The following is a 26820-nucleotide window of genomic DNA, read 5'->3' as shown; positions in this document are numbered from 1 at the left end:
ATCTGGGAATGCTGAGAAACCTGGGAATGCTGAAAATCTGGGGATTCTGACAAAACTGGGGATGCTGAAAATCTGGGGATGCTGAAAACCTGGGGATGCTGAAAATCTGGGGATTCTGAGAAATCTGGGGATGCTGAAAATCTGGGAATGCTGAAAATCTGGGGATGCTGAGAAATCTGGGGATGCTGAAAATCTGGGGATTCTGACAAAACTGGGGATGCTGAGAAACCTGGGGATGCTGAAAACCTGGGGATTCTGAGAAATCTGGGGATGCTGAAAATCTGGAGATTCTGAGAAATCTGGGAATGCTGAAAATCTGGGAATGCTGAGAAACCCGGGAATGCTCAGAAACCTGGGAATGCTGAAAATCTGGGGATTCTGAGAAATCTGGGGATGCTGAGAAAACTGGGAATGCTGAAAATCTGGGAATGCTGAAAATCTGGGAATGCCGGGAAATAATCTGGGAATGCTGAAAATCTGGGGATGCTGAGAAACCTGGGGATTCTGAGAAATGTGGGACTTCAGAGAAATCTGGGGATGCCAGGAAAAATGGGGATTCAGAGAAATCCGGGAATTCAGAGAAATCTGGGAATTCCAGAGAAATCAGCACGGAGCAGGCAGGAATCACCTGGGAATCCAGTCCCTCACTTATTCTCCATCATTTATCAATTATTCTAAAGGTGACCAAGAATCTGAGGTTCATGTTTTAATCCTGATCAAAAATGCCAGATAAAATCAGCACCACCACTCCTGATTTAAAATTCTAAATTCTGATATTCCAGCTGCAAATAAAAACCATTAACTGACAGAGAGAACACCTCTAAAAGACAATTTCCATGGAGTGGTTGTGTCAGTCTTGGAAAACAAAATTCAATTGCTGGTTTATCCACATGGCAAAAGCAGAAGGCCACAAATTTCGTCCTTAAAAACTTAAGCATGGGAAATTCAGGAAAAGTTTAGGAAGAATCAGAACAGGATTTAGAGCCTCAAAAAAACCACCTTGTATGAAAAAATAATTCAAAAATCACCTGAATTGCCCCTTCCATGAGGGGAAAAAAGAAGCACCAAGATATTCCTCAGAAACCTCCCCACTTCCAGGCAGACCCCAGGGCTGTCACACCCCAGGGTGGAAACTTTTCCAGTTTATCTCCAATTTACCAACACTCCAGAGCTGCTGGACCCCAGGACAAAGGGATCAAACACCACAAGAGCCACTGCTAAGATGCTGACAGGAGAAAAGCAAAGCACCACTGCAAGTAAATTTGGGGGTTTTAACCAACCTAAATGCAGTCCAACCTATGGTTTATAACCATTTCCAAGGAAAATGTGAATTTTGGGATGGCACAGACTTGACAGGAAGCAAAACCAACACCAAAACCCAAAGGACATTTGAGAGCTCCACAGAGGATGGAGGTGTTTTGTGCCTTTCACTCCTGTGGTTTCATTCCACAGAATGGGAATGAGAGGACAATTCCCAACACGAGGACGATCCCTAAAATCTTTGTGCTTCACCAAGCGCTGTTTCCATCCCAAAAGCCTCTGGGGAACATGAGCAGAACTCAGGAGCAGAGCAGGATGTGCTCGTGCAAGGCCAGCTCAGAGCCTCCCACCCAGCCCAGCCTGGGTTTGCCTCTGCTGGGACGTGTGCTGGTTCCTAGAGCTGCAAGCACAGAAATCCCCACAGGAAACCCCAAATCCCCACTGGAAATGCCATTCCTTCAACACCTCAGAGCCTCAGGATCGTTTACAACCACTGCAGGAAGGCCACTGTGCCAACAGCATCTCCTGAGGCACCGGGGAGTCACCAGAGCACCCTGTGGGTCCATGGAGTGACTGTGAGCAAACCCCAATGTTGGGATGTTCCATCTGCACATCTGCACATACCTACCGTTGCCCAGGTCAGAGGCACTGGAGCAGAGTTTGTGTGTGACTGGAGCAGGATGGGGTGAGAGCAGGGAGCAGAGCCCAGGCAGGGGCTGGAAGCCATGCAAACACAGAGCTGGGGCAGCACAGCCCTCCCATCCCCAGGGCAATGGGGACACACACACACACAGGGCTGGGACAGGGAGCAGGGCTGGGCACAGCTGGGAGCGTGCAGGGGAACCTGTGGGACACAAACCAAGCCCACAGAGGGTCTGTGGGTCAGGGAATGTCCTTTGGAGCACGTGGAGGCCTCAGCAGTGCCAGGTGCTCACAGTGGATGCTCTGCCTTCGCTCCGGGCACACTGAGGGGTTCTGCCACCTGCAGCTGCCCCATCTCCACACCCAACCCCATTTTCCTCCTCTCCACATTTCATGTCTGTGACCACCACCAGCTTTGGGGCATTCCTGGAGGCACCAAATCCACCTCAGTTTTAATTTAGCAAAACTAAAGAATTCTGGGGGTATTTAAGAGGCCAAAAGTACAGAGAGCAGAATTAATAAATCCTCTGCCTTCGCTCAAGAGTCGTGGTGTCCCTGTCAAACAGAGCAAAACCTGAGGAAGGTTTTACAGAATAAAACCAGCAGGAAAATCACAGCCCAGTGTGTGCTCTGTTGGCACTGACCAGAGGGGACAAAACCAAGCCAGAGTGGTTGAGAAATCAAAGGAGGAATAAATAAATCAACATAAACCCCAAATGTGGATGCGCTGTGCAGTGAGAACTGAGTGTGCAGCAGGCTCTGCTCGGGGACAGTGCTGCTTTCTGGAGGCACACAGAGCTCACAGCAGCAGGCAGAGAGAGAGGTTAGGAAGCACTTGAGGAGGGTTAAGGAAATGCAGACAATTCCTGCCACTCGGACCCAGGGCTGAGCTTACCATCACCTGGCTAATGAAGGACACCTGGAGCTTCTGCCTGGCAACCATGAAGGGGCAGCACTTATTTAGAAAGGATCCTCCTTACAGCCTTCACCGTTCAGTGATGAGACAGAAAATGGATTTTCAGACTCTTGTGATGCTCTGGAAGAATTCCCTGCACTTCTTTTCTCCAGGTGGGATTGTCCAGAGCAGCCAGCTGGGGCTCTTTCAGCAGCATCAGGCACTGAAAATGCACTTTCTTACACTGGGGCACCCTCAGATTTTGCCTGGGTTTAATTTCTTGCTGCTGGCAGGTAAAAACCTCCCCTTCAGAGGATCACACACTCCCTCAAGCTGTGATTTCCATCCGGGCCATGTGGATGTGTGAGGAGATACAGGCAGAGCAAGGAGAAGCAGCTGGCATGCAAGGGAGCGTGCTGGGAACCCAATCCCTGCCAGCCACCAGCTGCTCATTTCAAGAGCATTTTCTCCAGTGTTTTCTCTCACTGGGTGTGTTCTCACATAAAAAAGGTCCTGATCTAAGTCAGTTTGGGATATTTAGTGTAAATATTTAATATTTAGTGCCCAGGTTTTTTCCTGCTGCGGGAGGCACTGAAATTGCCCCTTTGCTGCCCTCCCATCAGCTGCCCTGGCACCCTGGCCATTGCAGGGGCTCTACCTGGAGGTTCTGCCCCCACACAAACACCACCCCGTGCTCCACCAGCAGCCTGATCCTGGCTCTGCTCACTGCAAAGGCAACTCAGCAGCTCCTGGAGCCCTGTGGGAGTGGGATGGAGGGCGTCGGTGATGCATGAGGCACACACGGAGCACAGCCAGACAACTATGGGGCAGTGATGGAGAGATCCAGCTCAAACACACACGAGAAGCAAGGCCTGTGGAAGCACAGAGTCCCTTACTTGAGGGGAGCTGCCAGGAGAGAAGCCTTGATTGGAGACAGGAGAGGTGGGAGACTGGTTGGCTGGGGAGCCAGCATTACTGCGGTACTGCTGGAGTGAGGCCTACAGAACAACACACAGTTAAACCCTGCACGGGGAGCCTGCAGAACACCAACACCTGCTGGAGTGAGGCCTACAGAACAACACACAGTTAAACCCTGCACGGGGAGCCTGCAAAACACCAACACCTGCTGGAGTGAGGCCTACAGAACAACACACAGTTAAACTCTGCATGGGGAGCCTGCAGAACACCAACACCTGCTGGAGTGAGGCCTACAGAACAACACACAGTTAAACTCTGCATGGGGAGCCTGCAGAACACCAACACCTGCTGGGGTGAGGCCTACAGAACAACACACAGTTAAACCCTGCACGGGGAGCCTGCAAAACACCAACACCTGCTGGGAAACCCCCCTGCCCAGCTCTGGGGGGAAAACAGGGCTGTGTCACTGTTCCCCCACGCTGGGGAGAGCCCTGGGACAGCTCGGGCACAGCCGGGAGCATTTCCTGCCCGTCTCACTTCTGCTCGCTTCGAAATACATTCAACAAATCAGGGCAGCCAAGGATTTAGGGCAGAGAAGTCTTGGGAGCTGGGAATATTCAAAAGGAGTGTCATTCATGCTCCAGCAGCATGGCAGCCCCACGTGTGTGCTGCCCTGCCTCCAGCTGTGCTATCAGCACAGGGCAGTGAGAACAGCTGGCTGACAAACCTGAGCCCAAACTCCCCAGGAATCCACACTGTGCTCTGCAGCCTTTAGCTGCGGGTTTTATACTCTCCTCAGCTGTCCTGAGAAGTTATTTTCCAGGATTTATTCCCATCATAAAGAACCCTGCTTTGGAACAAATTAATAATATTAATGGGATTTAAATAATGCTGCACTAATTAACATTAAGAGTAGCCCAGCTCTTCTTATTTTACTTCCTTTAGAAGTTAAGGGATGACTGAGGAGAACCTGCACTCCAGCGAATTTAACCAGATCTGCAGTGCAGGAGAACTCTGCACTGCCAGTTTTTGACCCCAAATTCTGTAAATCCCAATAAAATGTCTCTTTTTGCTCTGCACTGCCACTTACAACCTGTCAGAAGGTTGTACAAACTACAAATACATTTCAATTGTGCTTTACAAAACCTGTGCAGAAGTTGCCAGCGAGGCTGTGACAGCTCCAAAGGCTTTTTGATAAAGTGGCTTTAAATCTGTTTATTTAGGAATTACTTGAGTTGCTTTAGAAGATAAACACAGCAGCCTAAAAGTTCAGGTCATAAAGAGGTTTAGGATGAGGAAAGCAACACAGAAAGCAAAGGATGAGATCAGAATTGTCTGTGCTGGTGCTAGATGAGGATTAGAATCAAACAGGGACGGGTTTGGAGTGGGGTGGGATCCTCTGCACTGCTGGACTGCCCTGCCCTGGAAGGGAAGGAGCTGCTCTCGAGGAGCTGCTGACACTTCCACCCACAGTGCAGGCCAGCAGCAGGGATTGGTTTCACTGCCCAGGGCATTCCTGCCCCTCCAGCCCTGCCAGGGCACCCGGCTGGGACCCCCAGGGCAGGGGGAGCTGGGGGAGCTGGGGGAGCTGGGACCTCCCTCCTTCCCTGGCCTCTCATTCCTGATCCGGGATCTTCAGCTGCTGACACACAACATTTCCTAACAGGCCACCTCAGAACAAGCAGGGATCTGTCCATAAATCCCTGCTCCAATTCTTCAGGGCAGCCACAAGGCCCATTTTGGAATCAAATTCCTCCAAATAAAAGGGTTCTAAGTAGTGAAACTGCACAGAATACCTGGTTCTACACAACTTTTGGAAAGTAAATTTTCCAGCTGGTATTTTATTGGGAAATGGTTGTTGTGGTTGGACTCTCCCTCGAGGCTCTGGGAGCTCCCCCAGTCTGTATATCCTGATGTGTTGGGGGACACTGAACACCCTGAAAATCCCTCAGTAAAGGCTGAGAGATTTAAGCTGGGTCTAATCGAACCTGGCACAAAAATTCCCTCTAGAAAACACTTAAAGGTTCATTTAAGCAAAACCATTTGAGGTTTACCTCAGCCTCCCTCACACCCTCATGCCCAGGGGCTGTCCAAACTGATTTCCCAGCCCACAGTGGGCACTCCCAGCCCACAGCGCCCATGCCAGCCCACAGTGCCCATCCCAGCCCACAGTGCCCATTCCCAGCCCACAGTGCCCATCCCAGCCCACAGCACCCATCCCAGCCCACAGTGCCCATCCCCGCCCACAGTGCCCACTCCCAGCACACAGTGCCCACTCCCAACCTACAGTGCCCATCCCTGCCCACAGTGCCCATCCCCGCCCACAGTGCCCATGCCAGCCCACAGTGCCCACTCCCAGCCCACAGTGCCCATGCCAGCCCACAGTGCCCATCCCCGCCCCTGCCAGGCACAGCCCCTGCAGGGCCAGCCCACAGTGCCCATCCCAGCCCACAGTGCCCATTCCCAGCCCACAGCGCCCATGCCAGCCCCTGCAGGGCACAGCCCCTGCCAGGCACAGCCCACAGTGCCCATCCCAGCCCACAGTGCCCACTCCCAACCTACAGTGCCCACTCCCAACCTACAGTGCCCATGCCAGCCCACAGTGCCCATCCCCGCCCCTGCCAGGCACAGCCCCTGCAGGGCCAGCCCACAGTGCCCATCCCAGCCCACAGTGCCCATGCCAGCCCCTGCCAGGGCCAGCCCACAGTGCCCATCCCCTCCCACAGTGCCCATGCCAGCCCACAGTGCCCATCCCCTCCCACAGTGCCCATCCCCACCCCTGCGGGCACAGCCCACAGTGCCCATCCCAGCCCACAGTGCCCATCCCCGCCCACAGTGCCCGTCCCCGCCCCTGCGGGCACAGCCCTGCCGGACTCACCGAGTTGATGTCGATGCCCACGGAGGGCTGGCTCTGGCTGCCCGGCGGGGACTGGGGGATGCTGGAGGGCACCGTGACGGACAGGGGGGGCAGCTGGGGGCCCCTCTGCAGCCCCGAGCTCTGCAGCAGGGCCGGGGGCTGCGGCAGCGAGCTGGCCCCCGCCGGCTGCGGCTGCTGCTGCGAGCTGGGCTGGCTGAAAAACGGGTACGGGGGCAGCTGCTGCTCCAGGGACAGCGCGTCCATGGCCACGGCCTGCAGACAACGAGCAGCAGCGTCAGCCACCGCCAGGGACGGCTCCTCACACCGACAATGGAGCCAGGCTTGGTTTGGGTGCTAAAAATGGCACCTCAAGGGGCACAGAGTCAAAAGCTGCCCTGAGATGTTGCTGGCCCTGGCAGGGTGGATTGGATGAGGTTTAGGGCTCCCTCCAAGCCAAACCATCCTGTATAAACCAACTGAATCTCAAGGTCAGAAATCACCCACCTGGGCAGTCACAGAGCCACAATAAAATCGATTTTAAAAGTTAATTGAGTTTCTGTCATAAATTAGAGAAATGGCTTTCAAATTTCACAGCTCACTTTGGGACAACACAAAAAAATGTGGTCTAAGAGATGGTTTTTATCAAGGCTCTAGAAAAGAGCAAGTAAAATCTGTCCCCTCCACAAACCTCTCCTGTTTTAAGGCTCTCAATTAAACACCTTTAAAGAAGGAAATTACAGAACAAGAGATGAAGTTCATGGAATCATGGTTTGGGCCGGAAAGGACCTTAAAGCTCATCCTGTCCCATGGGCAGGGACATTTTTACTCTGCCAGGCTGCTCCAAGCCCAGTCCAGCCTGGCCTTGGGCACTCCCAGGGATGGAGCAGCCATTTCCCCCCACCCTCCCAGCCAGCAATTCCCTCCCAATATCCCTGTGGCTCCTTGATTAAGCAAATTAAACCAATAGAGATGTGACTGGGAAGCCTGGCTTGCCCCTGAGCTCCTACCTGAGTGATGGGTGACAGTGGGGACAGCGTGGGGGACATTTGCTGGGACTGAGGGCGCCGGGAGTCCGTGCCCAGGGACAGGGGGCTGACGCTGGGCTGGCGGTGCTGGGACGGGGCCGGCGTCGTCGTCATTCCTGCTGGGAACAGAAAACACCCTCAGCATGGCGGGGACAGGGCAGGGACAGGGCAGGGACACGGCAGGGACAGGGCAGGGACAGGGCAGGGACACAGCAGGGACACAGCAGGGACACAGCAGGGACACGGCAGGGACAGGGCAGGGACAGAGCAGGGACACAGCAGGGACACAGCAGGGACACAGCAGGGACAGAGCAGGGACAGGGCAGGGACACGGCAGGGACACAGCAGGGACACGGCAGGGACACAACAGGGACACAACAGGGACAGAGCAGGGACAGAGCAGGGACAGGGCAGGGACACGGCAGGGACAGGGCAGGGACACGGCAGGGACAGAGCAGGGACACAACAGGGACAGGGCAGGGACAGGGCAGGGACAGAGCAGGGACAGGGCAGGGACAGGGCAGGGACAGGGCAGGGACAGAGCAGGGACAGGGCAGGGACAGAGCAGGGACAGAGCAGGGACAGAGCAGGGACAGGGCAGGGACAGGGCAGGGACACGGCAGGGACAGAGCAGGGACAGGGCAGGGACAGAGCAGGGACACAACAGGGACAGGGCAGGGACAGGGCAGGGACAGGGCAGGGACAGAGCAGGGACACAGCAGGGACAGAGCAGGGACACAGCTGGGACACAGCAGGGACAGGGCAGGGACAGGGCAGGGACAGGGCAGGGACACAGCAGGGACAGGGCAGGGACAGAGCAGGGACAGGGCAGGGACAGGGCAGGGACAGGGCAGGGACAGAGCAGGGACAGGGCAGGGACAGAGCAGGGACAGGGCAGGGACAGGGCAGGGACAGGGCAGGGACAGAGCAGGGACAGGGCAGGGACAGAGCAGGGACAGAGCAGGGACAGAGCAGGGACAGGGCAGGGACAGGGCAGGGACACGGCAGGGACACAGCAGGGACAGGGCAGGGACAGAGCAGGGACAGGGCAGGGACAGGGCAGGGACAGGGCAGGGACAGAGCAGGGACAGGGCAGGGACAGAGCAGGGACAGAGCAGGGACAGGGCAGGGACACAGCAGGGACACAACAGGGACAGGGCAGGGAGAGGCAGGGACAAGCAGGGACAGGGCAGGGACAGGGCAGGGACAGGCAGGGACAGGGCAGGGACAGGCAGGGACAGGGCAGGGACAGGGCAGGGACAGGCAGGGACAGGGCAGGGACAGGGCAGGGACACGCAGGGACAGAGCAGGGACAGGGCAGGGACAGAGCAGGGACAGGGCAGGGACAGGGCAGGGACACGAGGCAGGGACAGGGCAGAGGACAGAGGCAGGGACAGGCAGGGAACAGGGCAGGGACACAGCAGGGACAGGGCAGGGACAGGGCAGGGACAGGGCAGCGGACAGGACAGGGGACAGGGCAGGGACACAGCAGGGACAGGGCAGGGACAGGGCAGGGACAGGGCAGGGACACAGGACAGGGGACAGCAGGCAGGGAGGACAGGGCAGGGACAGAGGCAGGGACCAGCAGGGACAGAGCAGGGACACAGCAGGGACAGGGCAGGGACACAGCAGGGACAGGGCAGGGACACAGCAGGGACACAGCAGGGACACAACAGGGACAGAGCAGGGCCCTGCTGAGCTCTGCACCCACAGGAACTCCCCAAACGCAGAGCAAAGAGCGCCCGAACGAGCAGCACCGCAGGCGCCTCCTCAGCCGATGGCGCGGGAGCTCGTTAGGTGATTTGTAATTAATTGGGTCAGGCTGAGGAGCATCAGGATGAGAGGAAGAGCCCTGTGGGCTGTCCTGGCTCAAGCCCAGGCACGGTTGGTGGGGTTGGTGGCCAGCCTGAGGCGTTGGAAGAGGCAGAGCAGCCTCAGCAGCTCAGACACCGCGGGCACTGAGCTGGCACAGCGGCACCCGGGCAGCCCAGCAAACGCAGCTCCTGCTCTGTTTGTGTGGGCTCGGGTCTGGGGCTGAGATAACAAACCCTGGCACCAGCCTTATCAGAGGGCACTTGAGGTACTGTAAAAGCAAACACCTCTTTAAATGGAAAAAGCAGAACTGGTTATGCAGGAAGAGCCCCGTTTTTAATGGCACAGCAGGGCAGGAAATGTCCACCACACTGCCAGGAGCCACAGCCCGGCACGGGGTGAGTGAGGACAAACAGCCCAGATATCATCATTTTGTTCAGATCCAGCCAAAAATCTGGGACTTTAGAAACCTCCCCTGTGTTCTGCTTCACCCCAGAGGAAATGAGGGAGGGATCTGAGGCCAAGGCAGCGTGAGCAGGAGAACCCACAGGAGGCAGCTCGTGGGCACTGGCACGGGCTCAGGGCTGCCAAGGAGGCAGCAGCACAGGGGCAAGCAAGGCAGGTGCCCAGGCAGGTGCCCAGGCCAGCACTGGCACGGGCTCAGGGCTGCCAAGGAGGCAGCAGCACAGGGGCAAGCAAGGCAGGTGCCCGGGCAGGTGCCCAGGCAGGTGCCCAGGCCAGCACTGGCACGGGCTCAGGGCTGCCAAGGAGGCAGCAGCACAGGGGCAAGCAAGGCAGGTGCCCAGGCAGGTGCCCAGGCAGGTGCCCGGCCCAGCACTGGCACCCCTGTGGGCACCAAGGCGCTGGCACTGGCAGTGCCCTGTGCCCACGTCCCTCGGGGTGCTGGGGCCTCAGGGAGCTGGGCATGAAGGGTGGGATCAGCTCCAGAGAGAAGCTGGAACAAAGGCAATGAGGAAATGCTGAATTTCTCCTGTCTCTGACAGATCAGGGAACGTTTTCAAAGCAATTTCACATTCAGTTTGGGTTTATATCATTTACTTTGCTGATTATGGGGGGAAATGTGGAGATGCACTGTGGCTGAAATCCTGATTTCTAAAGGCATCCCTGAAACTTTGGAGCCCAAAAACTCTCCCAAGGATGCTGAAAAGGGAAAAGGCAAAAGGGGGACTTGGCAGCTGAAAGTGCTGCCCCACTCTGTCCCCAGATGGCCAAATCCTGCAAAGGGTTAAATTCTCTTCTTGCTTCCCAAGCTCACCTATTGCAGTCACTTCCTTTTCCCAGCCCAGGAGAAGTGGGAAAGGGAATCCTGCCCAGCACAGGAAATGGATTTGTATTTTTGGCTACAACTCCTCATTGCTATTCTAGGAACCAAGAGACTTGCAACTGTCATTGATCATTAAAAAACAAAAAAACAACAAACAACCCTCTTTGTTGACGAAAACATTCAAAAAATTAAAAATGATATTTAAAACCATTTAAAAAAATTAAAAATAAAATTTAAAACCATTAAAAAATTAAAAATAAAATCTAAAACCATTAAAAAAATTAAAAATAAAAATTTTAAAATTTTAAAAATGAAAAAATAAATTAAAAAATAAAAAAATAATTTTAAAAATTAAAAATGAAAACATTTAAAATTTTTTAATTTAAAAAAATTAAAAATAAAAATATTTATAATTTCTTTTTTTTTAATGAAAAAAAAGAAAGGCCCCAAATCCAATCCCCAAAAAGCATCAAGAAGAGCAGCCAAGGGTCCTGTGAGTGAATAAATCCCCATTCTTGCACACACAACCCAATGGAGGGAATGCAGGGGCTCACCCTGGCTGGCAGTGCTGATGCCCAGGTGGGTCAGGTTGGCAGCCAGGTTGCCGGTGCTGCTGGAGCTGCTCAGGGCAGGGAAGGAGGATTCCTCGGGGTCCAGGGGCGTGGGCAGGGGCGAGGGGAAGTGGATGTTGGTCAGGTCGGGCAGGGAGCCGCCCGTGTTGTGCGCGCCAGGGATCAGGGCCGTGCTGCTCTCCTGCTCCGCCGACGGGAAGATGCTGCGGGCGAGAGAACAAATCCACTCACAGCTCACTCTGCAGAAGCTTTCAGAAATTTGGTTCACAGGAAAAAATAATTAAGAATTTTTTTGAGATTTTTAAAATGCATTTCATGAGAAAATTTCATTCAGATTTTTTTTTGAGATTTTTAAAATGCATTTCATGAGAAAATTTCATTAAGATTTTTTTTTGAGATTTTTAAAATAGATTTTTAAAATGCATTTCATGAGAAAATTTCATTAAGATTTTTTGTTGAGATTTTTAAAATGCATTTCATGAGAAAATTTCATTAAGATTTTTTTTTGAGATTTTTAAAATAGATTTTTAAAATGCATTTCATGAGAAAATTTCATTAAGATTTTTTTTTGAGATTTTTAAAATAGATTTTTAAAATGCATTTCATGAGAAAATTTCATTAAGATTTTTTGTTGAGATTTTTAAAATGCATTTCATGAGAAAATTTCATTCAGATTTCTTTTTTGAGATTTTTAAAATGCATTTCATGAGAAAATTTCATTCCGATTTTTTGTTGAGATTTTAATGCATCATGAAATTATCGATTTTTTTATTAAATGCATTTCGTGAGAAAATTTCATTAAGATTTTTTGTTGAGATTTTTAAAATGCATTTCATGAGAAAATTTCATTAGGATTTCTTTTTTGAGATTTTTAAAATGCATTTCATGAGAAAATTTCATTCAGATTTTTTTTTGAGATTTTTAAAATGCATTTCATGAGAAAATTTCATTAAGATTTTTTTTTGAGATTTTTAAAACGTATTTCACAAGAACAGTTTCTTGTGAGAAAGAATAATTTATTAAGAATTCTATTAATAATTAAGAATTTAATTATTAATAGAATTAATAATTATTAATTATTAATTCTATTAATAATTAAGAATTTTTTTGATATTTTAAAAATAAAATTTCATTAAGATTTTTTTGAGCTTTCTAATATGTATTTAACCAGAAGATTTCATAAAGAAGATTTTTTTTTGAGTTTTTTAAAATGTATCTAACAAGAAAATTTTCTTACTATTTTTTTTGGATTGTAAAACGTATTCAAGAAGAAAAATTCATTAGGAAGATATCTCTCACCTTTTAAAATGTATTTAACAAGAATATTTTATTAAGACTTTTTTTGAGCTTTTTGAGATGTATTTAACAAGAAAATTTTATTAAGAAGATTTTTTAAAGCTTTTTAAAATTTACTCCACAAGAAAAATTAATAAAGAATATTTTTCAGGTGTTTAAAATGTACTTAACAATTAAGAAGAGTTCTTGAGCTTTTTAAATATCTTTAACAAGAAATTCCATAAAGATATTATTAGTATTTCTGACCCTCAGAGGGTCTTGTTTTGTACCTAGAACCTTCCCAGAAAATTCCAAAGCAATAGGATATTCAATCCACATTCAATCTCCTTAAAGATCTCGGTGCCTTTAAAATAAAGAATTGCTGAGGACTTACTTGATTCCTGGAACTTCACAGGATTTAGGTCTCGATGACCCAGTCTGAAAGAGAAGGGAGAGAGATTTGAAGGCAAAGATGCTGCTGGAAGCTATTGCCTCAGAAATATTTCAATTTATAAGTTCAGTTTAATCATTGCTGTGTAAGATCTGGGAGCTCTTAGGAGATATTTATCATTTTTTTGCTTTATTGGTCCAAGAAATCTTAAATTTTGAGAGTTGCTCCTCATGTAACCCAGCCTGTGCATTCACAGCCACATAAAATGCTCTTTCTGCTCTAATAATTATTTTTTGTTTTGAAATACAGCATTTAATCTCCAATCTCAAGTAGTTTATTAATACTGACAGTGACTAAAGCATTCATTTATCTAAATATGTTCAGAAAATAAAATTTCTGCTCTTTGGAAGGTGCAATCCCCACCTTTTTAGTGTCCCAGCCTTGCTTAGAGAGGGTTTTGTCTGCATCAGAGGTGGGTTCTTCCATTCCAGGGACAGTCAGCAATAAAACTAAAAACAAGAGATGAAAAGGAATCATTAATAATCAATAATATTCAGCTTCTCAGTTTAACCTTTGGGAAAACCTTACAAAATTTAAATTCTCGAGGAGGATGAAACAATAAAAATTTGCTGAGAACTTATTTGACTGCTGGAACTCCCCAGGAAGGTTTTGCAGGGGTAGGTGCTTGTAGGTGTTCTCTGGGTGTTTGTTGAAGGGTTAAACTGAGGAGTTTTCTTTGGGATCAGGGATTTGAAGGCCGTTAAAGCCCTTTAGGATCAGCAATTCCCGATTTTCCTGAGCTGGAGCAGGAGCAGGGCCCAGCAGAGGGCACCAGAGCTGAGGGTGCCGGAGCTGCTCCAGCCGGGAATTGCTCTGGGATCCTCTGGAATCTGCTTCTCCCCAAGCCTGGAATTGCCCTGGGATCCTCTGGAATCTGCCTCCTTTCCCAGCCTGGAATTGCCCTGGGATCCTCTGGAATCTGCTTCTCCCCAAGCCTGGAATTGCTCTGGGATCCTGTGGAATCTGCTTCTCCCCAAGCCTGGAATTGCCCTGGGATCCTCTGGAATCTGCCTCCTTTCCCAGCCTGGAATTGCCCTGGGATCCTTTGGAATCTGCCTCTCCCCAAGCCTGGAATTGCTCTGGGATCCTCTGGAATCTGCCTCCTTTCCCAGCCTGGAATTGCCCTGGGATCCTCTGGAATCTGCCTCCTTTCCCAGCCTGGAATTGCCCTGGGATCCTCTGGAATCTGCCTCCTTTCCCAGCCTGGAATTGCTCTGGGATCCTCTGGAATCTGCCTCCTTTCCCAGCCTGGAATTGCTCTGGGATCCTCTGGAATCTGCCTCCCTTCCCAGCCTGGAATTGCTCTGGAATCTGCCTCCTTTCCCAGCCTGGGATCCCCCAGCCAGAATAAAGTCGGGGTGCAGCCTCTGCTCCTCCCCTGCAGGTCCCCACTGAAATTCTGGGAATTCCACTCTGCCCCAGCAGCTCCTCCAGAGCCCCCCCAGCCCAGAGGATCCTCCTCAATTTTATCATTTGGGGCTCAGGAAAAACTTCTCCCTTCGTTTTGTGTCATCTTTCCTGGATTTCAGCAGCCAGAAAGGTGAATGTGATCCAACTCCTGAATTTTACAAACATGGAGCCCAGTCTGTGGGGATTCCATTGGTAGAAATATTTTTATCTCTTTTTTTTTCTGCTCACCTCTTTTCTGCTGCATGTCCTGTGACCCTCCTGAAAAGGATTCCTGCTGAGCTGGAGTCATGGTGCTCTGGTGCAAGGCAGAATCAGAGTTTGTCCTGAGAGAAAGCAAAACCCGCAATATTTGTATTGTCAGCTTCACTAAATAAAAGAATTTTCCTCTCAGATAAAAGCCACAACTCGGTAAAACCTCAATAGTGTGCATTAAAACCCAAAACTCTCTATATGGCAGAAACCAGGCAGAATTTCCTGGTGAAACAATCAATTTGCAGAACAAATTAGTTCAAGTTTGAAGAGCAATAATGGGATTGAGGGGAACACAGGATAAATTGGTTGCCCTCGTTAGAACAGAGTTTTATCTGCTTTGTTCAGATTAAATATGATCAAATAATGCCATTTTGAAGCTGTTTAGCCATACTTTGGTTATTGTGGTGGTTAAAACAAACATTCCTGTTGGGAGGAGGAAAAGGAATGGTTCAGGATGTTGTGGAGATGGGAATCTTCATGGCCAACACATCTCAGGATGAACTTTGAGTGCGCCACCCTCCAAGTGTAACTCTGTGTTCCTTCCCACTGGAACATTCCCAGCCCCTTTCTGCACCCTCACAAATATCCAAGTCTTGGGCTGTGCCTGGGAACATCTGGATTTTTAAAGATTAAACTTTAAGGATTTACTTTTAAAAAGGTACCACTAAGTTCAAGTATCACTTGCAGACACCTCAATTTTAAAGCTCATCTCAAACAAGCAAAGTGAGTTTCTGAGTGTCTAAAGGCACCATGGCCAGTGCTGCAGGATGGGACACCCACCTCCTCCAGCTGGTGTCCGACGGCGGGGACAGGTACACGGTGCCATAGGGACAGCTGTCCACGTGGGCCAGGTTAAGGCAGCAACACTTGCACTGCAGCAGGACAGCTCAGCCCAAGAATAACCCCAATTATCCCGTCAGAACCACCAAACTCACAGACTCTCTGTGGGGAACTGGGGGGATGGATGGTGTGGCACCCACAGGGGATGGATGGAGCTGAAGGGATGGATGGTGTGGCACCCCCAGGGATGCAGCAGAAGGGATGCTGGGGTGGTGTGGCACTCAGAGGGGATGCAGCACAAGGCATGGATGGTGTGGCACCCCCAGGGATGGAGCACAAGGGATGTTGGGGTGGTGTGGCACCCCCAGGGGATGGATGGAGCTGAAGGGATGGATGGTGTGGCACCCACAGGGAAGCAGCATAAGGCATGGATGGTGTGGCACCCCCAGGGATGCAGCAGGAGGATGTTGGGATGCTCTGGCACCCCCAGGGATGCAGCAGGAGGGATGTTGGGATGCTCTGGCACCCCCAGGGATGCAGCAGGAGGGATGTTGGGGTGTGGCACCCCCAGGGATGCAGCAGGAGGATGTTGGGATGCTCTGGCACCCCCAGGGATGCAGCAGGAGGATGTTGGGATGCTCTGGCACTCAGAGGGGATGCAGCAGGAGGATGTTGGGATGCTCTGGCACCCCAGGGATGCAGCAGGAGGATGTTGGGATGCTCTGGCACCCCAGGGATGCAGCAGGAGGATGCTGGGATGCTCTGGCACCCCCAGGGATGCAGCAGGAGGATGTTGGGATGCTCTGGCACCCCCAGGGATGCAGCAGGAGGATGTTGGGATGCTCTGGCACCCCCAGGGATGCAGCAGGAGGATGCTGGGATGCTCTGGCACCCCCAGGGATGCAGCAGGAGGATGTTGGGGTGTGGCACCCCCAGGGATGCAGCAGGAGGGATATTGGGGTGTGACATCCCCAGGGATGCAGCAGGAGGATGTTGGGATGTGCTGACACCCCCAGGGATGCAGCAGGAGGATGTTGGGATGCTCTGGCACCCCCAGGGATGCAGCAGGAGGATGTTGGATGCTCTGGCACCCCCAGGGATGCAGCAGGAGGATGTTGGGGTGTGGCACCCCCAGGGATGGAGCAGCAGGAGGGATGCTGGGATGCTCTGGCACCCCCAGGGATGCAGCAGAAGGGATGTTGGGGTGTGGCACCCCCAGGGATGCAGCAGGAGGATGTTGGGATGCTCTGGCACCCCCAGGGATGCAGCAGGAGGGATGGGTGGTGTGGCACCCCCAGGGATGCAGCAGGAGGGATGGATGCTCTGGCACCCCCAGGGATGCAGCAGGAGGGATGGATGCTCTGGCACCCCCAGGGAGGCAGCAGCAGGCCCGGCCCGGCACAGCCCCGGCCCCAAGGATATCTGGCGGCCGTGCTTGTCCACGGAGAGCGGGCGGCGGTGGGGCGAGCCCAGGCGGTTCCGGTCCCGGTACACTCTGTCCACCAGCCCGTGGTGCCGCGTGGTCCTGCTCGTGTCCAGCGCCGACGACTGGAACGGGGTCTGCGAGAGACACAGCCATTACCCAGGGAACAGCCCCACCTGCCCAGAGCCTCCTCCTCCTCCTCCTCCTCCTGCTGTGCCGGGCTGGCTGCTCTGAGCAGCCCCACTCCAAACACCGGGTGCACGCTGCGTGGCTGTTTCTCCTCCACAGCTTTTTGGGAAAGCTGCCTCCTGCAGAAGGGCCATGCTGGAGCGGCCTGGCCTGGCCTGGCACTGCCCTCGCAGCCTGGCGCTGGCCGCATGCCCTCGGTGCAGCATGCAGGGTGGAACATGCCAGAGCCTGACCCAGCCAGGAGATGCAGGAGGGGCTGCACGCTGAGCTCAGCACTCCCCGGGATGCTGCCGGATCCAGGGCTGCCTCTCACCCCTCCCTGCAGCACATTCATCTGAAGGGGACACTGAGAGAATGAAAAGGAAAAGAAAAGCAGTTTCCTTCCTCTGTCGGATGGCTTTGAAGGGATTTTCAGCTCCTTCAGCGACCCGAGGTGGGATGATCCCACCTGGACTCTTATCTCCCTGACATCCTGAGCAATGATTCCAGAGCAGGAGGATGGCAGGGGAAGGACAGGGAAGATGAATTCCCAGGCTGGACTGGAAAGCTCTCACATTTTCCACAGCCCTTCCCAGTGTGTGCCGGGGGTCAATCTCTGCTCGTCCTGCAGCAGCAATTTATGGCTCTCCGGGGAGAGAAACCCTCCCAGCCCTGCGCTCCTGCCAATGCGAACAGCTTTGCTGAGTCCCTCAACACCATCTGTTTGGAAATCCAAAATTTCCTCCTCCATTCAGGTGCTGCACGTGGCAAATGCACTGTCCTGTCTGCCAAGCCATGAAACCATCTGGCTCCCACATTCATCCCTTTTTCTTTGCCTTTTCTGCTTTTCTTTTTTTTCCAAGTGTCAGCTTTGGCTGATGAAAAGATTATTTCTATAAAGCTTTGCATTTATTTTGAAAGGCTTTGTTTGTATGAACTTTTTAAAGAGACTTTCTACTATTTTAAACCCTTTTCTCTTCAGTAAATATTGGGCTGCTCACCCTCTCTGCACACACAGGCTGTGTTAACAGAGCTGCAGAGGGGCTCTGGTGTTTATTTTCTCATTTCAGGGCCAACATTTTATATGCAGCAGAATATTTAAGGCAACAGGGGACTAGAAAGGAGCGCAGTGACTTTTTACAGGACTCTCAGCACTTCGGATCGTGGGGTTTGTGCTTCACTTCCTCACTTGGCTGAGAAATCTCAAACAGAATCTCAATTTTAAGGGGTTTAAATTCAAACACAGTGCTTTAATCTCTGCTGCGAGCACTGAGCAACAATCCCCACACACAAGTGGGAATATTCATCATTCCAAAGCGACAAAAGGTCGCAAACTCCTCCTTTTTGCTGTTGTTACAGCCCAAAAGGCAGCAAAACTTGCAAATACGTGCCTGGAAGGTCAACAGGAAAAGCAATTTCCTATGTCAGGGGTGTCAGCACAGGGCTGCTAAAAAAGGAGCAGCCAGCCCTGAGCACAGGGCTCACCTGGAATTTAAAGGGAGGCCAAGGCAGAAAATTAGAAAGGCAAAAAGTTCCATGTAAAACCAGCTATTTCTTAGGGTTCTACCTTTCACTGGCACAATTTCCTTATGAAAAACACAACAAAAATCTCATCTGGGTGCAGCAGTGGCACAAACAAACACAGATGTGTCCCAGATCAGGGCTACAGCTCACAGACAGAGGGATTTGGGGCAATGCTGTTCCCTGGCTTTCCAGGAGCCAGGATCCCAAAAGAATCCTGAATTTAGGGGAACAGAAAACACCTGAGGAAATGGATATAACCTCCAGCAGGTCTGGCTGCTCTCTGCAACCTTCCTATGAAATTTATTTAGGGCCAAAGACCAGGATGGTGTTCCTGGATTAAAACTCCCCATCTCTGCATGGCATGAGATATTTAACTCTAGGGAGAAAAACTGATTAAAAATAATGAATAGATCTGAGCACTGACTGTAATTGGGAAAATGAAGAACGACAAGGGTTTCACTGCCCTGAAGAACATTCAAGGGCAGACCCCAAAGCCCCCAAACCACGGGAAAGCAGCTCAATGCAGACAGGAAGGAAAAAGCTCCGTGCTCTCCAAGCGTCCTTTCAGGATCTGCCAGGAAATGAACCCAGCGAGGGGATGAGGGGAAGGAGGAGTGGTACCTACTGCTGGATGGTGCTGTGGTGCCTCCTGGTGCCAAGCAGGATTTGGGAATTCATTCTGCCCTTCCCCACGATTTAAACATGCAGGCTGAGTGCACATGCTCAGAGATGGCTGAAACCACAGGCCAGGACTGGAGAATCCCCTGGCTGCACCAAAGGAACCCCAAAAACCAGAAAGAACCACAGGGCAGCAGGTGCAGGAGCCTGCACAGGACTCGTTTGCACGTTCCAGCCTGGGATGCACGGCACAACCTGGCTTGGTGGGGCAGCCCTGGGGCGAAGCAGGAACTCTGTGCAGGGCACGGCTGCGCACAAATACGTATCCACCTGGGCTAAGGGACCAGTCCTAAATACGTATTTGCACAAACCTAAAAACTTGTTTACCAAAGAGACAGGAACTGCTCCAAAGGCTTCAGCCAGAGCTCCGTTGTGCTGCAAATCAAAGAAGCAGAAGATGCTCAGACACCAACGCTGCCAGCAGGCACAGCCACCCAGGCTCTGCCTTCACACCATCCCAGAGCCTCAGACTGCAAAAACCTGGAAAGCTTTTCCCCCTGCTACAAACACACGGGCTTGTTTTGTTGTTTGTCACCATTTGTTATCTGGAACAACATCAATTTGGGGTTTTTTTTAGTGTGTGTGTGTGTGAAAAAATAGAGAAAACCCCGGGGTGTAAGGATAGCTTGTTTCTGTCTCCTCCTCCAGTCATTCATAAATGTTTGAATATTCCCTTTTCAGCAGGCAGGATTAGAACAGTCCAGGTCCATCAAGCACAGAAATACTGAAATTTTGTTGTTTAACAGGAGTTCTTAACGCCCTTAACAAAAAGCTGAAGAGAAAAGCTTGAACAGAGCAGACGCTGTGGAGCAACACTGGGGACTCCAATCCACTACAAACCTCTGCCCTGTATTCCCCAAAGAATTAAAGATTCAAATAGACTTTTGCCTCTCCTCCTGCATGAGATTCGAGCTTTTAACCTGCCAAAATCCAGCTGTCTGCACCTATTTCAAGCAGCAAGGTCAGCAAGAGTTTCTCCATCTTTATTAAGCAGCCTTCATCAGAAAACCACAAACTGCAAAATTTCCTTCCCACCACATCCTCGTGAGCTCAACTGTAACTCTGACTGCTCAAAAAAGGAAAACCAATGCAGAAATGTTCATTATTTTGAGCTCTCTAAATCAACTAAATGTGGAAATCAGGAGTCCACAAAGGATCTACCAGCTAATCCTGTCCTTGGACAACATCCTCTGTCCAAACATGCTTCAAACAGCAAAATATTCACCTGAAACTCTGATTTTGTTTAAGGTGCATCATTCCTGGAGTCACAAAACCCAGCCAGGACTTTCTTACATTTCCTTTCCAAAAAGAAATGATAATTCTGACACCACGTTGTGTCCCACTGCTCTCCTCCTCTCCCAGGATTCCTCCCACAGAACATGCACATCAATTCCTCCACCCCAACATCATCTTTATTTCCTCCCATTTTGCTTTGAATTCACATCTTCCCAGACTCCATCAGGAATTGCACCTCTCAGAGAACTGAAATCTACCACAATCAACGCAAAAAATCCCCCCAGACCCCAACCCAGCAGAGCTTTCAGAGCAGGGTGTGAGTTCTGGAGCAGCAGCTGCCTGGGGACACAGCTGGGACACAGCTGGGACACAGCTGGGACACACGATCCCAGCCCAGAATCCCTCACCAAACCCAAGGAAAAGCCTCAGAACTCACCTGGAAGGGGAGATCCATGGCACTGTTCCCAATCTGATTCACATTTGGCAATGACCCCCCATAGTACTGGCCACGACTCTGCCCCAGTTGCAAATATTGGGTTTTCTGCAGCTGTAGCTGAAAGAAAAGAAGGAGGAAAACACAATTTCAACAGTTATAACCAGCACACTGTGATCACTGAGAATGGAAACCATTAAAGGGCATCAATCCAACTTTTCCAAAGGAGGGTCGACCTTGCCCACAGGTTTCTTGCAGCAGGAAAAGCCCTGGAGAAGGGCAGGGAGGGATCTGCAGGGAAAGGCAGAGCCAGGCTCTCAAACGGAGCCCAGAGAGGATTTGACAGAGAAGCCCTCGAGCCAAGGAACACCCAAAGCACCAGCAGGAACCCCCTGAGGCACAGACACACATGGGGCCTGCAGAGCTGCCCTGGGCTGCAGGAACCACCTGCAGGAACACGGCCCAGGGGTTTGCCAGGGCTGGAGACGCTGCTGGGGGTGCAGCTGGGGGCTGAGGGAGCTCAGGGGCTCAGGGATGGTCAGGAGAGCTCAGGGGGGTTCAGGGAGTTCAGGGATGCTCAGGGATGTTCAGGAATGTTCAGGGATGCTCAGGGGAGCTCAGGGATGCTCAGGGATGCTCAGGGATGCCCAGGGGAGCTCAGGGATGTTCAGGGATGCTCAGAGGAGCTCAGGGATGCTCAGGGATGTTCAGGGATGCTCAGGGATGTTCAGGGATGCTCAGGGATGCTCAGGGATGTTCAGGGATGCTCAGAGGAGCTCAGGGATGTTCAGGGATGCTGAGGAATGCTCAGGGATGCTCAGGGATGCTCAGAGGAGCTCAGGGATGTTCAGGGATGTTCAGGGATGCTCAGGGATGCTCAGAGGAGCTCAGGGGTGCTCAGGGATGCTCAGGGATGTTTAGGATGCTGAGGAATGCTCAGGGATACTCAGGATGTTCAGGATGCTCAGGGATGTTCAGAGGAGCTCAGGGATGTTTAGGATGCTGAGGAATGCTCAGGGATGTTCAGGGATGCTCAGGGATGCTCAGGGATGTTCAGGGATGTTCAGGGATGCTCAGAGGAGCTCAGGGATGTTTAGGATGCTGAGGAATGCTCAGGGATGTTCAGGGATGTTCAGGGATGCTCAGGAATGCTCAGAGGAGCTCAGGGATGTTTAGGATGCTGAGAAATGCTCAGGGATGCTCAGAGGAGCTCAGGGATGCTCAGGGTTCTCAAGGATGTTCAGAGGTGCCCCAGGTGCCCCCAGCACGGTGCCAGCACCCAGACAGGACGCAGAGACAAGGCCCAGCCCGTTTGCTCCATGCCAACACTCCGGGCAGTGCCCATGCAGGATCACACAACCCCAGAGTGGTTTGGGCTGGAGGGACCTCAGGGATCTCCTCATCCCCCTCCCACCAGCCCAGGGGGCTCCAGCCCAGCCCTGGGCACTGCCAGGGATCAGGGGCACCACAGCTGGGCTGGGAATCCACCCAGAGCCTCCCACCCTCCCAGGCACGGAATTTCATATTAAAATAGTCCCTGAGTACAAGCTCGCCCTGAGCACGCATCTTCCTGACATTCAAACAATTCCTAGAAAACTCAAAGATCTTTTATTCACAGAATCTCCCCCAGAAAGCAGCAATTCCCAACTGCACAGACAGTTAAAATGCCTGTGCCTGAGCTGAGGGAGCACACCAATCCCTGGTTTAGGAGCTGGCACCTCTCCCTGGAGCACAGAACCCCGGGACCACTGGGGTGGGCAATCATGGCCAGCCCTTGCCAGGGGGCTCCCAAACCCTCAGCACCACCCACAAAGTGCTTGAGGGCTTTTCCCTTAAAAAAAAGGGCAGATAATCCCCTCAGGCTGAAGATTTATAACATATTGCCAGTTTTCCCTATCAAATGGCTCGGGAAGGTCCCGTGTAAGGAGCAGGAAAGGCCCCTTTGCCTTTCTTGTGCAATATTTTGCCACGCAATTCCTGAAGCAAGACATGAAATGAGAGAAAGCCTGTGTTAGTATCACTTAATGAGTCACAGCCCCTCCAACTCAGAGCACAAAAAGCACAATATCAGAACTAGCTGTGCTTTTTCCCTGGCCCCTGCATATGTTTTTGTTGTTAAAGAAAAAAAAAAAACCCTTGTTTGGGATTTGGGCCAAACATTGAAGTAACTATTTCAACAGGTGTTGGTTTCCTTTCAAGAACCTCCAAAAGGCACCCAGGGAGGAGGGGGTGGCTCTGTGTTTTTTTAGGATTTGGGGTTTTTTTTCTCAGGCTATTCCCACCTCAAAGCAGCCCAGCACAGGGAGGTCAGGAGCATTTGTGTTTGTGCTGCACTTGATGGAGATGGGGCGAGCCCAGAGCAGTGAATGGAGCGAGCAGAGCAGGGCTGGGGCTGCTGCTCCATCCATCAGCACGGGGGAGCTGCTCAGGGGCTCAGCCCGGCCCCTGCCTGCAGGAGCAGCACCCAGAGCAGTGAATGGAGCGAGGAGAGCAGGGCTGGGGATGTGGCCAGCAGGGAGAGCAGGGGCTGCTGCTCCATCCATCAGCACGGGGGAGCTGCTCAGGGGCTCAGCCCGGCCCCTCCTGCAGGAGCAGCACCCAGAGCAGTGAATGGAGCGAGCAGAGCAGGGCTGGGGCTGCTGCTCCATCCATCAGCACGGGGGAGCTGCTCAGGGGCTCAGCCCGGCCCCTGCCTGCAGGAGCAGCACCCAGAGCAGTGAATGGAGCGAGCAGAGCAGGGCTGGGGCTGCTGCTCCATCCATCAGCACGGGGGAGCTGCTCAGGGGCTCAGCCCGGCCCCTGCCTGCAGGAGCAGCACCCAGAGCAGCCCCCGGGCCCCCTGAGCCCATCAGCAGCTGCCACCTCCAATCGGGGCAGATCAAGGGGAGGCAGAGCAGGGTTTGTGTCCTGAGCGCTCCCAGCCCGGCTCCTCTGCTGGATCTGAGCACTCTGCTGTCACTGCAGCAGCAAATCAGCTCTGAAGGCAGCTCCTTTCCCTTCTCTCCAAACAAAAGGCTGCTAATTTCTCTGAGATACCTCAGTGCACGGTGGGAAGCAGCAGCAAAATCCAGAATAACAGTTTGGGAAGGGACCTTTATAATTCCAGCCCAGCTCTTCAGCTGGAACTGAACTTGGTTTGGATCTGAGCACTTTGCTGTCACTGCAGCAGGAAATCAGCACTGAAGGCAGCTCCTTTCCCTCCTCTCCAAACAAAACGCTGCTGATTTCTCTGAGATACCTCAGTGCACACTGGGAAGCAGCAGCAAAACCCAGAGTAACAGTCTGCGAAGGGACCTTTAATATTATTTAATTCCAGCCCAGCTCCGGCTCTTCAGCTGGAACTGAACTTGGTTTGGATCTGAGCACTTTGCTGTCACTGCAGCAGGAAATCAGCACTGAAGTCAGTTCTGGCTTTTCCCTTCTCTCCAAAAAGAAAGCTGCTGATTTCTCTGAGATACCTCAGTGCACAGTGGGAAGCAGCAGCAAAATCCAGAATGCAAGCTTGGGAAGGGACATTAAATATGATTTAATTCCACCATCGCCGGCTGCTCCAGGCTGGCCCTGGACACTTCAGGGATGGGAAATCCACAATTTCTGTGGGCAGGCTGTGCCAGGGCCTCCCCACCCTTCAGCAAAACAGATGCTGTGGCTGAAATGAAATTATTTCATTTTCCCCTCCACCCACCCTGCGAGGTGCAGCAGGTACATGGCCCAACTGGGGATGAGGTTTGGAGAGGGGTTTGACTCTAAAAGAAAATAACAAAAAGGAAAAGCCTTTCCGTAACAGAAAAATTCCAATTACTCTGGAAATGTTAACAAGGCTCAGGGCAGCCCCAGGGTTATCTCCTGGGGTTGGATTCAATTAGTGCAGTTTGGATTCTGGACGAATTCAGACAGGGGAGGATGATAAGGAATTACTGAGGGCTCACCAGATTTATTAATTTCACGAACCACGAGAACTCGGTGACTCCGCTCTGCAATTTCTCTGTGCTGTGGCCAAGAGCAGCTCCCTGACAGCTGAAATATTGTTAAATATCCCAGCTCCTTCCCAAGGAAGCTTTAGCTAAGGAAACAGCTTTTGCTTGTTAAACCACTTCATTTCTGCTCGGTTTTCTTGTTCTGAAGAAATGCTCCCCAAACACCAGATCCAAATGGAATCTGTAATTTTCCTTCCACCAGCCTTTCTCTTACGCCATTTAACTTTAAATCCTTCTTTTTTTCTTTAAAATCCAATGCAGTAATGAAAAATCACCATTTCTGTGAACACTTATATGAAATACATCAACTTTTCCTTTGGGGTTAACCATTGGCTGGACACCCAGCTGTGTTTGTAGGGAGAGATTAGAGTTCTACAATTAAAAAATATAATAAATAAAGAGAGAAACAAAACCCTAAATACAAATCCAGTGTTCCTACAGATTTTCTAATATGCAGGAGGGAATTAAACGAAGCATTTATTAAGAATTCAGTACCTGAAGTTGATGAAATTTTCCCCTGAAAACTCTGAGTAAATTACAAATCTGAGGGCAGAACTCCCAGGGCAGTTTGGCAGCTCTGGCACTGCAGACCAACCCAAATCCCCAGCCCAGGATTTTCTCACATTGCCGTTTTTAGCAGCTGCACTCGGACTGGCAGCAGATCATGGAAGGGCGGGGTGGCCGCTGATAAAGGCCCAGATATCTGATGGGTGCAGGAAGCAGAGATTTGCTGATAACAGCTCCTGCACTGCCTTGCAGCTCTCTTACAATGCCATGTTCCACCCTTTCAAAAAACCCTTCCTCTTCAGCACCTCCAGCCTAACGAGCAGCAAAATCAGCGCAGATTAAAATTAGAAAAGTATTATTGGAGCTTAACTGGGCGCTCGGTTCTGCAGGCAGGAGTTTGGCACTGTTGGCAAATCCCTCATGCCAAGCTGAGTGTGGTGCTGCCACCAGCGACAATCACCTCTGTCATTAACCCTTAATTATTTTTAAAGTTCTTTAAGGTGCCAAAACCTCTCCAAACACCCAGACTTTGGCTTCTCAAGGGAACATTTTTCTGTTAACACTCCAAAATCCACACTAAAATTTGAGTTTTAAAAACTCAACACTTGCTACTCAAATAATTACTGAAATTAATACATTCAAATAACTGCTCGTTTATGAACCCACCCTCCCTGAAAAGTGCCTGGGATTTCTTTAATGAAATGAGGAAAGAATCACAAATGGAAAAGGGAAAATCCTGGTAAAGCAAGGAAAAGGGAATTTCTGTCCATTCTGTTGGGAAGAATGAAGGTTGGGAAGACTTTTGGAGACTTTTTAATCTCTATAATGCCTTTAGAGCTTGGGAGAATACTGATTGTTTTTATAATTTTATCATGTTTTGGATAATTTATTGCAAATAATTACAAATACTTCCATTATTTACATGTTACTGATATAAATTCACCCGTGCTGTTATCAAATACTCAATAGGTGGCTGAAGAGATGGATTTGCAGGTTTAGCTTTTTATTTTAATTTCCCATGTAATTAAAAATTAGTACTATGAAATCTAACAACAGCAATATTTTCACCTCAGCAGGCACCTGCAGTATGTAAATAATGGAGTTTATCTGCAATGCCCTGATAAATGAGGGAAATCAATCTCATGGTGCAAAGGCACACGTTTGAAATTGTCTATAGAGCACCTCGGAGAAAGGCAAAGGTGTGATAACAGCAAAGCACAGCTCCAGCTCTGTGATAACACACCCTGATCCTCTAGGAAAGGGCTTGAGAGCCACGAGATAAAAAATATAAATATAAAAAATAAATATAAATAAATAAATATAAATATAAATATAAAAAATAAAGCTGCGGCTGCAGCGAGGTGAGCAGGCTGTGGGAGACAAAACGGGGCTCAGAAATCCCAACCAGAGCCCGGGGGAGCACCCAGAGCCCCGGCAGCT

General features: G+C 50.9%; 1 protein-coding gene across 7 annotated transcripts in view; it reads right to left on the bottom strand.

The window, feature by feature from the left end:
* CRTC1 (CREB regulated transcription coactivator 1) overlaps nucleotides 1-26820 on the bottom strand; it is a 50153-nt gene that overhangs the window by 7053 nt on the left and 16280 nt on the right. For 2 of the 7 annotated variants that reach the window (XM_064733999.1, XM_064734003.1), the window contains exons 2-12: nucleotides 20900-21016; nucleotides 19555-19602; nucleotides 16857-16994; nucleotides 15435-15496; nucleotides 14631-14725; nucleotides 13356-13441; nucleotides 12936-12979; nucleotides 11249-11469; nucleotides 7580-7716; nucleotides 6594-6845; nucleotides 3694-3795 (exon numbers count right to left, since the gene is read on the bottom strand). In XM_064733999.1, coding sequence (XP_064590069.1) covers nucleotides 3694-3795; nucleotides 6594-6845; nucleotides 7580-7716; nucleotides 11249-11469; nucleotides 12936-12979; nucleotides 13356-13441; nucleotides 14631-14725; nucleotides 15435-15496; nucleotides 16857-16994; nucleotides 19555-19602; nucleotides 20900-21016 — 1302 coding nt within the window. The remainder of the gene's footprint in view (nucleotides 1-3693; nucleotides 3796-6593; nucleotides 6846-7579; nucleotides 7717-11248; nucleotides 11470-12935; nucleotides 12980-13355; nucleotides 13442-14630; nucleotides 14726-15434; nucleotides 15497-16856; nucleotides 16995-19554; nucleotides 19603-20899; nucleotides 21017-26820) is intronic. The other 5 variants (XM_064734002.1, XM_064734005.1, XM_064734000.1 and 2 more) reach the window with 4 other exon arrangements.

This window comes from Zonotrichia leucophrys, chromosome 28 (assembly GCF_028769735.1).
Source record: "Zonotrichia leucophrys gambelii isolate GWCS_2022_RI chromosome 28, RI_Zleu_2.0, whole genome shotgun sequence".
In the NCBI taxonomy this organism is placed as follows: Eukaryota; Metazoa; Chordata; class Aves; order Passeriformes; family Passerellidae; genus Zonotrichia; species Zonotrichia leucophrys.
This window is presented reverse-complemented; position numbering and strand designations above follow the sequence as displayed.